This window comes from Ambystoma mexicanum, chromosome 4q (assembly GCF_040938575.1).
Source record: "Ambystoma mexicanum isolate Mex_15411 chromosome 4q, UKY_AmexF1_1, whole genome shotgun sequence".
NCBI classification, from domain to species: domain Eukaryota; kingdom Metazoa; phylum Chordata; class Amphibia; order Caudata; family Ambystomatidae; genus Ambystoma; species Ambystoma mexicanum.
Window position 1 is genome coordinate 1105948789 of NC_090928.1, and position 12882 is coordinate 1105961670.

General features: G+C 43.0%; 1 protein-coding gene across 1 annotated transcript in view; it reads right to left on the reverse strand.

The window, feature by feature from the left end:
• The window catches only part of LOC138468215 (xanthine dehydrogenase/oxidase-like), a 551126-nt gene that overhangs the window by 222251 nt on the left and 315993 nt on the right, over positions 1–12882 (reverse strand). The window contains exons 17-18 of the mRNA XM_069608675.1: positions 7049–7218; positions 5856–5979 (exon numbers count right to left, since the gene is read on the reverse strand). Of these exons, the coding sequence (XP_069464776.1) occupies positions 5856–5979; positions 7049–7218 (294 nt within the window). The remainder of the gene's footprint in view (positions 1–5855; positions 5980–7048; positions 7219–12882) is intronic.

The window sequence follows — 12882 nt, forward strand, 5'->3', positions numbered from 1 at the left end:
TATTTCCAGCCCAGCTATGGCCAGGAACAATTCTAAGAAAGTGAGCCTTGCTTTCTATAGCAACCGGGCAGAAGGGGCAAGTTCTTGTGGAGTTTCAGTCACTCAGCTGCATGGAAAAATATTTAGTCTGAATTTTAAATAGAGCAAACTTATGTTGGGAGGGTTTATCCTATCCAGATAAGATTCCCCACCTGTTGCAGATTTGTGAATTGATAACCTGAGCGTCTAGTTAGGTGTCAGGTCTTTTCAAATTGCTTTTCTAAGCAGAGTATTTTTAATCTGTCCTTGACAGTTTTAATATCAATCTTAGTCATTATCTCTGCTGCCCTGGGAGAACCCTTCCATGGGAAACTCCTGGAGAAGCTGGTCTTCCCCCAACTACCCAGCACTCTGAACTTGGTGGTTGCCTCCATGACCATTAATCTGGATTCGGAGCATCCAGAGGCATGGAAACTGCTCTTCTGAACACATTTGAGGAACTGCTTGCATCTCTTGATTCCAACTCTCCATCTATTCTCATTCTACTTGACTTCTCCTCTGCATTTAATACGGTCAACCACTCCATCCTCATAAAATGGCTCGACAATACGCTAGGTATCTCAGAGCGGGCACTTGATTGGCAGACTTCCTTCCTCAATGACCATCCATCCCAGGTTATTCTGGGGTCTTTCTCCCCCCCACCTCTATCTCGACCTGTGGTGTCCCCCAGGGCTCCAACCTTTCTCCGTTTCTCTTTAACACCTATCTTGCTTTGCTTGCACACCTCATTTCTGCCGTCTCCCCTAACTTCTAGTGTTATGCAGATGACAGACAACTCTTCTTCAAACTTTCCTCTGACCCTCTCCCTACTTCCTCCATCATTCCTGACTGCCTATCTGTCATCCAGTCCTGGTGTACTTCCAATGATCTCTGCCTCTACACCAGCAAGACTGAGATCCTTCCTATTGGGACTCCTGCTACCTCGTTCTTCCCCTCACTCTGGCCATCTTCTATGGGCTCTCCCCCTTCTCCTTCACCTGAAGCCAGAAACCTTGGAGTCATCTTCGACTTCTCTCTGCCCTTCCTCCCGTCCTCCCTCGCATTCAGGACCTTCCCAAGAAGTCCCACTTTCAACTCCACCTCATCAAAAGAATTTTTCCCTTCCCCTTTTTCCCTGGAAGCTCAAGGTTGCTAGAGCTCTGGTTCTCTCTAGGCTAGACTACTGCAATAACCCTTTCCTTAATCTACCCTCTTCTTCTCTATGACCCCGCCAGCTAATCCAGAATAGAAATTGACAGATAAGGACAGCTGAGATCGCACCAAACTGAGTTGGTATCCAAGAAAAAAGTCACTTGTTTTTTTGTAAAGAGTCATTTTGAAGTTTATTAAAATATATTTCAAATGCCGTTCATCTTTGTACAGATTTGGTTTTATAGAAAAATATCCTAATGCATTTCCAAATTGTTAGTATTTTCCAAAAGGTCTCAAAAGGTATAGAGTTGTTTCCTTTCTTTGTGTTAGCACTATGAAATCGTAAATCATCCATCTATCTCCTCCTGTTGAGCCTGTACTCTACCGACTGGTGAAACACGTGTTGAGGACCAGGTAACATAGGATGTTTTTCTATAAAAACCAAATCTGTACAAAGATGAACAGCATTAGAAATATATTTAAATAAACTTCAAAATTACTCTTTACAAAAAGCAAGTGACTTTTTTCTTGGATACCAACTCAGTTTGGCACCATCTCAGCTGCCCCTATCTCGCAATATCAATCTTATACTTAAGTATTGGGCAGATATAATACTCGGATTGGCAGGTCAGCGACAACTAACACTCAAACTCAAAACACAAGGTTCGCCAGAAGCTTGAACTATGTCTGAAAATACACAAGCTACTTTCTCTAATCCAGAATAGGGCTGCAAGACTTATCCTTGGCCTCAAGCCCAGGGAGTGCATCTCTCGAGTCCTAAATCTCTCCACTCGCTCCTGGTTACTGCAAGGATCAAATTCGAATCCCTCTGCATCATCCATAAGGCTGTCTGGGGCCAAGGACCACGCTATCTACAACTGGCGCTTACTAAATACTCTCCTTCTAGATCTTTATGTTCCTCCCGTACCAACTCTCTGTGTGTCAAGCTCTTCGCTAAACAGTAAGCTGGCAAGCCATCTCTCTCCTCAGCAGGCTCCCCCCTATGGAACAGCCTCCTCCTTCCTCTTTGTCTTGGGTTGGATCTCCTCAAATTCCAGAAGCTCATCAAGACTTTTATTTTCACCTTCTCCTTCCTCTGCGACTCTTGATAGTTTTAAAAATGCGTTGACCATGTGTGTGGTCAATGCCTTGGCGTAATGTGTTTTGCAATCAGTATGAATCATCCATTGACTAGTATAATGCAGGAATTATCTGCAATGCACAGGCAGCCATCAGAGGTCCACACCTGAGTCACACCATGACGGTGTGGATAATGGACTGTGCTGTCTCTTTCCACATGCTCGTATTATGTCACTCACCAGCATGCTGGTCCAGCTGAAGACAAACCAAGGTCAACAGAGAACTATAATGACCTTATACAGTAGCCTCAAACAATGTAAGTAAGCAGTCTAAATGTTGCCTCTCAAAGGGATTCCAAGTGGACTAAGTCTTCAAAGTGGGAATATATCATCAAAGGAGCGTACATTATTTTATGCTGTATATTGTTTGTTTAAAATGGGTCCCCTATCGAGTTTGTTCTTAGAATCCAAGCCTGGTTAAACAGATGAAGAATGTAATGGCAACTTTCGCTCGTCCACGGATAGAGGCATTGGTTCTGACTGTCATTGTGAGTACCAGGGCATGGAAGGTCAAACCCAAAACACATATTCATCTCAAACATTTTCTCATAGACCCTTATCCCTCACTTGATATGATGTTAAAATCTATACGCTGCATTCCGGGGTGAGTATATTGCCAAAAAAACCTGCAGATGATTGAATTGGAAATATTCAAGACAAAATCTCATAAAAGGACTTTCCAGGTGTTTAAGAGGGCTCCTTGACTGAAGACCGAATTCATAGTTATCCGGAGGTCCCCAAGTGGCACACCGCACTTACTAGTCCTGGCCAGTAATTAGGATGTCTATGTTTGTTATGAGGGCACTAAATTGGATAGTGTATTAGTTCAGTATTTTGCTTTCTTGATTAAAATTGCAATATGTTTGCTCATCCGCCTCCAATTCCCCCAGGGTCAGTTGCTTCTCCAAGCAACGGGTTGGTGTTAGATCTCTTTCTTCGGCTCAGGCCTCCCTCTGGAACAGCCTCCCTGCCTCCCTGAAACTTGAGGAGAACCATCTGCGGTTCTGGAAGCACCTCAAGACCTTCCTCTTTGCTTCTGCTTTCTCTCCTCTTCTCCCCTGCTGAACTCCTGACTGAAACTGCACTGGTAACCTGGCTACCCTCTGATCCTGGGCCCAGGTCCCCTCCCCCGCGAGCTGCACACCTGCACTGCCTCCCGGGCAACCCCTGCTCTTAGGGCTGTTTGTGTATCCCTACAGTCCCCACCAGCTCTTGACACTTGATGCCTGCACTTACTCCTGCACTTGCCACTAGCTGGCTGCACTTTTATCTACTGTTTCATTTATTTTATTTATTCTTTACTGTTGATCCTATGTATTGCACTGCCCCCTCTCCCCTCCCCTCTGCACTTACCCTCTCCGCCCTCCCCTGCTCTTGTGCAATCTCAATGTCACCTGGCCTAGTAAGATTGTTGTCTTTGTCTTCCCTCTGTTCCCACTCCCTTGCCTCGTTGCGCCTTGAAACACTTATGTATAGGTGTATTATAATATAGGTATAGGTATATCATATCCTGTGTCCAGGTCCGATAAATTGAAGACCAGGCTCCAAAAGACATGTGCTTGAGTGAGACACATTTCTGTAAAAAAAAAACTAAATACTTACGTTGGACGACACCACAGCTGTATTTTGGCACTACTTGTATTTAAGCTATTATATACCGCACCTAGTTTCTTTTACTTACAGTGCTACATTGTTCTATACTAGGATGTGCAGTGATCGCCCAGCTGCAACTTCATCCAGAATATAAACCTCATCAGTTTATAATGCGAGTTTAAGGACTTATAAAGATATTATTGACGCAGAAACGTATTATCTGTGAAAATTGATAAGACAACAGAACTCAAATTTGGGATAAGAAATAAGATACATTTTCTTTGGAGGCGAGGTAATACCAGTCTTAATGCTATTACCAAAGACACAAATTTACGTTTTGGGCTTTCTCTACCTTGAGTTGGAAAGAGAGTCATTTAGGGTGCATGGAAAAGAAAGACTGGTGGCGTGTGCTGTTCTTCGCGTAAACAAGTGAGCGGGTTGTCGCTGTGGGCAACTAATTGTCAGAGCATATGGGGCCAAGGTGATGCCTATGTTGTTAAATGGACACTGTGTATGGGGGAGTAAATGTATTCCTCGCCTAGTGAAGTTTGAAACCTGAGCATAGAGATCATTTCTGCATGCATCCAGTGCAACACAAAGTCCTAATGTTCAAGCGGTAGGTGACTTTCTGCCTATAGAAGTCCTGCATGTGTTTCAATACCACAACCTTGGCATCCAAATGCAGAGAACAAAACAAATTGTGACTATGAGGTTAATCTCTTTTTCTGGAATCCTCTAATTCATGACCATTTTTAAAAATAGTGATCTTAAAAAATTAGCTGGTCAGAACATTCTCAGATGTTTGAGACACAATTAAGACTCTGTTTTATTAATTCCGCGAATTATGAAGTTATACAAGCCTGAGATATTAGAGGTGGGATTAAGGCTTATGGATGTACACATTAGCTTTCTGAGTTTCCTCCATTCAGCGAATTCAAAGGGCCAGGTGTTAGAGCTGGAATCAAGACTTGAATTATAGATGTGAAGATTGGCTATAATCTCTCTTTTATGAGTTCAGCATATCTTTTTGAAGTTCCTCCGAGGACAGCTTCCTACTGTGCAACACAGGAGCCCATTGTTACTTTTCCCTACAGAAGAATAATGTTGCACACATGCACATAATCCCTTTGATAATATGCTCCAATACAAAGGTTGTGCCTTTGACCTCTTCTGGTGATTCCTGGGGCTTTTATATATAACCCTCTTGGAGGGAGACTAGGAATGCACACTAGATCCCCAACAGTAGGCGTGTTTATCACACAAGATCACCAGCAGTAGGAGTGTTTATCACACTAGATCACCAGCAGCAGCTGTGTTTATCACACTAGATCCCCAACAGTAGGCGTGTTTATCACACAAGATCACCAGCAGTAGGAGTGTTTATCACACTAGATCACCAGCAGTAGCTGTGTTTATCACACTAGATCCCCAACAGTAGGCGTGTTTATCACACAAGATCACCAGCAGTAGGAGTGTTTATCACACTAGATCCCCAACAGTAGGTGTGTTTATCACACAAGATCACCAGCAGTAGGAGTGTTTATCACACTAGATCACCAGCAGTAGGAGTGTTCATCACACAAGATCACCAGCAGTAGCTGTGTTTATCACACTAGATCACCAGCAGTAGCCGTGTTTATCAGCTCAAACCAAATTGAATAATGGATAGGCCGTACTCCATTCTGTCATTTTTCTTAAATATGGCTCTTCTGACTAAAATGCTCATTATACCGAAGTTGATTTTAGGCAGAACAAGGTACATTTTTTTGAATAAGGCATATCCTTCTTTGCTGCATTGTCATTTTACAATATTGTGGTTATTGATCTTCTGTCCTACAATATTTATCTTCTCCCTACAATGTTTTCAGATCTGAGTTGATACCAGGGTCATATTGGGATACATTGTTACTGTATGGCTCCTCCTTCTAAAAGAAGATACGCCTGAACTCATACCGTGTCTTCCGCAAATACTGTTTCATCATGAAAGGTTCCAGTCACATTACTTCCAGGAATGTCTTTAACAGAGAGGAAGCACACAACACCGGGCACACGCTCAGCTTCTTCTGTGTCAATGCACCTGGCAAGAACAATCAAGACACAAAAGCAAGTGAGGTAATGAACCAAGTTTAGAAATGACCAGTGCCAGTCACAAAACATGAAACAACATACAAATAGGACACTGCAGCTACGCAGCTGATATTCATGTTGATGACTAGTCATTAATACATGGAGGTACCCTCCTCCATGAGAAGTGACCTCCTCCCAGCCAATCAGAATGCTCAGTTTTCAGTCATTAACTACTGGTACTGGCTGCTTTCAGAAAATTCAGACTTCAGAAACAGACGGAATCAGAAAGCATGTTCATGCATTGAAGAGACAGCAATGCAATTTCCCACCAGGATTTCTTTTAATAAGACACTGCAACATCCAGTTTACCAGAGTGAAAGCTAAAACATGGAAAAATGCTTTGACTTTTGTATACAAAGAAAGGTTACTCCTAAATCTTGCCAATGTTAAAAGTGTTCTAGTGCAACAAACTGTGCCATTGAGATGCTTTTGTATAAAGACAACTTTGTTAATTACTTCAAAATAAAAGCAAATTGAATTTACTAGCATATTTTGCCTATTTACTTTACTCATTCAAAAAAATGTGTATTGCTTCATAACCACAACTCCAAAATCTTTTTGGCGTTTTACACAATGTGATAATTGGCTTATGTACTTCAAGAAGGATCATTATCGCTTGGGATAATAGACTTCCCCACCATTGGAGCCATAACCTGGTGGTGGGTCATTATGAAATGATAATGACCCTTGCTGAGGTATATACGACTATGAAATTTCCTTCTTCAAATGTAAGCAGCTCATAATTTATTTACAATCAGAGAGGTGACCTATGTTTCATGGCAATTTGGGTGCAAAAAGTGGAAATTAACATATCCTTCTATATAGGTCAGGAATGAGAAACTGCCATGTATATGATGCTACTATGCCCAAGCCTCAAGCAAACATAGCCTGGATAGACTGCATATCGGACAATGAAAATAGAATAAATATACTATGCTCTAGATAACATTCTGTGATATGCAAGACACTATGGTAGAAAATCGCCCATCACTTGCTGTATTAGAAGTATTGGTCCTTACATGATCTTAGCGTGAGCCTTGGTGCTGGTCACAAGCGCTAGGTAGAGCTCGTTCTCATAGCGAGGGATGTCGTCGCAGTACACGGCCTCTCCGGATGCTTGCTTGGTAGCAGCGAGGTGCATCAGGGGCCGCCCCACCATATCTTCAGGGGACTGCCCTGCAGGAACCTCCTGAAACAAAACAGATGGCAACAGAGATGGTTTTCCTCAGTTGAAAAGCACAACACATCTTAAGAACTATAGCCTTAAAATGTTTCAGGTCATTATTTCAGCTGTAAACATACAGGAATCTATACATCTGTAGCATAGTAATGATTTATTAGTGGCCTTTTCTTTATGCAGTATCATGAATCTTAGTGCAATCCACAGCACTCCTACAATGAGAACTAGTCTTTAAATATGAATCTTTTACAAATACCTCTGATACAAATCTTTGATATCTGGGGAGAACGGATTAACATTTTTCCATCTCCAACGGTACTGCTCTAAAACTTTGAGGAATTGCCAATGGGTGACACAACTGGGCGTCTACCAGTTCTCAGATTCCCTTGACACATTTTTAAATGGCTTGCTTTACCCTACCCCAGGGAGACCCTCTAGTGAGTGCAATAACTATTGCTATTGCTTTGGTGATCGTCTACCGCTTTTCCCCTACCCCAGCTTGTCCTTTGCTGAGGCCTCTGCTCTTTATATCACTAGTCGAGGCCTAACCCTATGGGAAAGGTACTGCAAGTACTTTTGTGGCTTGTCCTTGTCAGCCTGTAGCTGAAACGTTCAAATGGCACCGGAAGCCTCCTCTGGTGTATCCGAATCAGAATAGTAATTCAGGTGGTGGAGCATAATATTTGTCATGTACTTCATAGTCATCTGTTTCCCAGGAAATCGGAGCAGAGCAATCTTACGGGTACAACGTCTATTCATCGCCTTTTCTTAAGGTGTTTTTTTTGCTTTTTTTTACCGCAAAATCCCATCTAAGTAAATGGGAGGGGGTGAGTAAAGGGATATAAGGTGTAGGGAGGTTGGGGGACTAGATTGTAAATCGTTGGGAAGGGAGATTTGGGGAGTGATCCCCCCCGACAAAAACATAACAAAATTTGATGTGTTTTTGCTGCAAAAAAATCAGTGGAAAGAAATGCAGCAGAAATATTTTAACGTGTGATGGAATGATACAGAACTATATATCACGGAATCATCTTTTGTTCCTCGTCTGGGAATTGTTCTATTTGTTGCTGAGCTGATGTCATCTCTTTGCTGTGCCGCAGACAGTGGGGAGTCAACTTCCTCTGCCTCCTCCTGAAATCCACCCTCTACTGCCTGAGTCAAGGGCAAAGGCGGTGCGTGTTCTATGAATGTTTTTCCCCTTTGGACCAGATTCACTTGAGACAGATGGCCTCTGTACTTTTACAGCAAAATATCTGCAGCAACCAGTTTACCAGAGTGAACAACACAAAGGTACACATTCACCAATGCCTTCGACTGCATCTGCAGTAGGTAAAAATGGACCCCCTTTTCTTATTTTATTCTTTATTGCTTTATTCAAAATCTTTCACCAGTATAATACCACGAGAAAACATTATGACAAATTCCCTAGCACAAAAAAAGAAAGAATTAAAATACATAACCATTATGAAAACATTCATGCAATGTAATTCAATTTGTGGCAATTATTAAAATCCATGAAGCTAAAAAACAATGTAAGTGTGATACATATCTAATAACTGCAATCGATAGTGCTGCAGATGTTTCTGACACAAGCCTGGACCAAAATGCACTTGTCGCAACATAATCTTGTGTTTGAATAAACCTTTCAAAGTGCAAAACATGAGGACCTTATAGAGCTGGATATTCTAAAATAAGGTGCTTTAGAGTGTCTTTTTTACTCAGCAACTTACAATGGTGGCAGGTAGGAGATGCAACTAAATCTCTTGAACTAATATGCATAATCTCCTGAGTTGGTAACAAATTTAATCTAAATCTTGGAAAATGAAATCTAGAAATGTCCATTTGGGATTTTTATTACATAAGGGGAGAGAGCGCCCAATTTCATTGGCTGTATACAGATCTAATTATACAATTTAGATTTGGAGATTATTGACAGGTATTCCACCAGTCCATCTCCCGTAGCATTTCCTTCACCAGATTGGGGTTGTTAATACATATACCCCGTTCAAGTTCAACATTTCAAGCAAGGTTAACAACTGTACTTGACCTTCTTTAGGATTGAAGCAATTTCTGAGGATACAATTTAATTGCAAATACAAGGATGCTGGCCGGCGAGGAGGGGACTCTCTAAATTGAATCCACTGTACTCTACTCTTCAGAAATGACGGACCCAACTCAAACCTAATAGCTTCCTCTGGCACACAGTTCAGCAATCTCAGAACCTTCTGCCAGATTCTGGTTTCCACACTGTTCTAAATGCAGGAGATGTGATACTTCGAGACCATATACACCAAATAATCTTCAACTTTTAAAACTTAATAACGGGCACTAATGAAAAGCAACCAAATGTATTCTTGATCTTATTTATTTTGGATATCAGGGAATATGCTTTAGCCAGCAACAAGGAGGAATATGCAGTCTTATTTCTCCTCGCCGCGATTGGAAAATCTAGATATACAAAGTTGTTCAAAGTTTCCAAAAAATGGTTTTGTTAATACTTCAGCTGAACTCTATGGTCTTCTTTAAATTGGATAGCTTAATTGTCTTGATTGTGTCTTTATTAATTACCAAGCCATTCGTAGAGGCATAATTAGCCATGCCTTTTAGTAGTTTCTGCAACCCAATTTGGGTTAGGTCCACAAGTAGCACATCATCTGCATATGCAAGCCAGAAAATACTGCTAAGGGATAAGACATGGATTATTTCCTTCAATATGAAAAATAGGCCTGTACAATAAAGCTATTATCTAAGTTCCCTGGATCTAAAGAGACCCACAAAAATAAGTGTGTGGATAGTGAAGTTGTACGAGGTACTGAGGGAGGATCCGTTAATTGTGCTAAAACAGCATTGTTCCAGGCCTTCCTCACATTCTTGTCTTCCAATACATCACTATTTCTGTGCCTGCTATCTATTGTCACAGCACCGGATAGTTTAACCTTCCTCTATGAGTGGAGAAGAATGCATTTGTCTGGGTGAATCAAAAGATTAGATAGTGTTTTGGCCTTCTCCTCCACCTACAAAATGCATTTGTGTTTCACAGTGCCTTGGCCTTCTGTTCTATCTGAAGAATTAACATGGGTCTCTCAATGCTTTGGCCTACTTAACCACCTACTAATTGCATGTGGGGTTCTCATGCTTTGGCCATCTGGCCTGCCTACTAAATGCACATGGGTTTCTCAGTCCTTTGGCTTTTGTCTCTTATACAATTCAAATGGGGTTCTCAGTGCTTTGGCCTTCTCCTACACCTATAAAATGCACAAAGGATTCTCATTGCTTTCTCCTTCTCCTCGACCTACTAAATTGAAGTTGGGTGATCAGTGTTTTGGTAGTCTCCTACGAAATTAATGTGGGGTTCTTGGTGTTTTGTCATTCTCCTCTTCCTAAAACTCTTCACATGGGGTTCTCAATGATTTGGCATCCTCCTCACCCTAAAGTAGCATGGCCGTTCATGGCTTGCCCTTTCTTCTTTGCCTACTAATCCACCACAATGAGTCTCTGTGCACGTGCCTTTTCCCCTGCCTACAAATGTCATGTGGGGTTCTCAGTGCTTTGACCTTCTCCTACACTACAAAATGCCCAAAGAATTTTCAGTGCTTCAGAAATACATGTCAGGCTCTCAGTGCTTTCACCTTGTTCTTCACGTACTAAATTCAGGATGGGTTTTCAGCCCTTCTGCCTTTGCCTCCACCTAGTAAATGCACATGGCGTTCCCAGTCTTTTCACCGTCTCCTCTTATACAATGCAAGTTGGGTTCTCAGTGCTTTGCCTTCTCCTGCACCTATACAATGCACAAAGGATTATCATTACGTTGGCCTTCTTCCTGACCTATTAAATGTAAGTTATATTGAAGTTACGTGCTCAGTGTTTGGTGTTCTCCCACGAAATTAATGTGGGGTCCTCAGTGCTTTGTCATTCTCCTCTTCCTAAAACACTTCACATGGGGGTCATTTGGCCTTCTCCTGCCCCTAAATAAGCATTGCTTCTCAGTGCTTTCCCATTTTTCCTTGACCACTAATCCATATTGATTCCCTGTGCACTGGTCTTCTCCTCTGCCTACAAAATTCATATTGGGTTCTCAGTGCTTTAACCTGCTCCTACACCTACAAAATGCACAAGGATGTCTCAGTGCTTTGGCCTTCTATTACACCTAAAAAATACATGTGGGGTTGTCAGTGCTTTAACCTTGTTCTCCAACTACTAAATGCAGGTTGGGTGCTCTGTCCTTTGGTGTTACGCTCACTTGGCTCCCACAGGGGCGTCGGTCAGACCCGGACTGCTGTGGCCTCCACCCACGTGATGCGTAGTGCAGCGATGACTGACTGGATCTGCCTCCTAATCTTGTCTGCTTAGCCCATAGAAATATTCTCCTACAAGTGGAGAGATGGATTTAGCCACTTGTGGATTCAAGTGATAGCACCCCCACTGTCCTCCCCACAAATCACCTCTGAAGCGCCCTCTCAGCAATCTCACCTTATATTCTTAAAGGATGAGCCCTCCATCCTGCGAAGCACGCAGGGGCGCGTTGATTACCAGTTACTTCACTGGCCTGAAGATATTGGAAGAGTTGTAGACGAATCCTGACTCCAAAATATCCTGGTGAAGAGCCGTATATAGTTCGTAAGAGTTCAAAATGTCTGGAATTCACTCCTGTCCAATTCCTCTTTTATCTTGCAGCTTTGACCCAATAAGAAGATTGACAGCCGAAAGCGCTCCGGTAAAAGTCTGTGTTACCCAACACTGTCCGGTAAATAATGCCAAGGGTTAAACTTGCTGCTTTCTCCTTATCTTACAGGTGCGGCATAAGAAGATGTGGCGTGCTGATGAATTATACCTCCGGCGGTAAAATCAGGTAAGCATATGGCGGCTAAAGAGATTGGCCCTCATTAGGACCCTGGTGGAGTGGGTTTCCGCCAGCGGTAATCGCGGCGGACCCGTCCGCCGTACTACGAGTTCCCTTAGCGCCATGGAGGTTTTCTCCGCCTGGTTTTACCGGGCGGAGAAAACCATGGCGCTAAGGGACCTCGTTGTTAATTACGCCGCCGTAAAGTACGGCGGCGTAATTAACTCCTTCCCCACTCCCATTATACCCTGTGGGGCAAGAATGGGAATGGGGAAGGGTAAAATGGGGATTGGGGATTTACCGCTCCGCCAAGGTCGGCATGGGGTGGTAAATCCGCCAACCCCCATGGCGCTATCGGCGGCTTTCCGCCATGCTCCGCGGTGCATTTAGCACCGCGGATTCCGCCAGGGTCGTAATGAGGGCCATTGTCTTTGTCTGTTCTCTCTGCTCACCTTGTTGTTTATTGTCTCCGTTAGGTGCCGGGATTCGGCGATGTAAAGATGGAGACAGCGCCGGATCGAAGAGATGCTGCGTGGAACAGTGAGTTTGGCGCGGCACTGCTGCTAGCGATGCGACGCGTTTAAAACAAAGTCTTTCCTCTGGTTTGAAGATGCGATGAATCCGGAATCAGGTAAGAAATCAGGTAATACTCTTGTTCTAACCTTTGCTTCTTTCCTTCTTTCTAGGTGTTCCAGGTTCGAGGCGGGCGTGGCAGAAGGCTGGATGATGCTGCTGGCACTGTGAGCGTTACGCTGCTGGATGCAGAATAACGCGAAGCGTGTGCTGCTCTTCGGGCATGGTTTAAATAGCCTCCAAAGTAGTCCCAGGTAGGT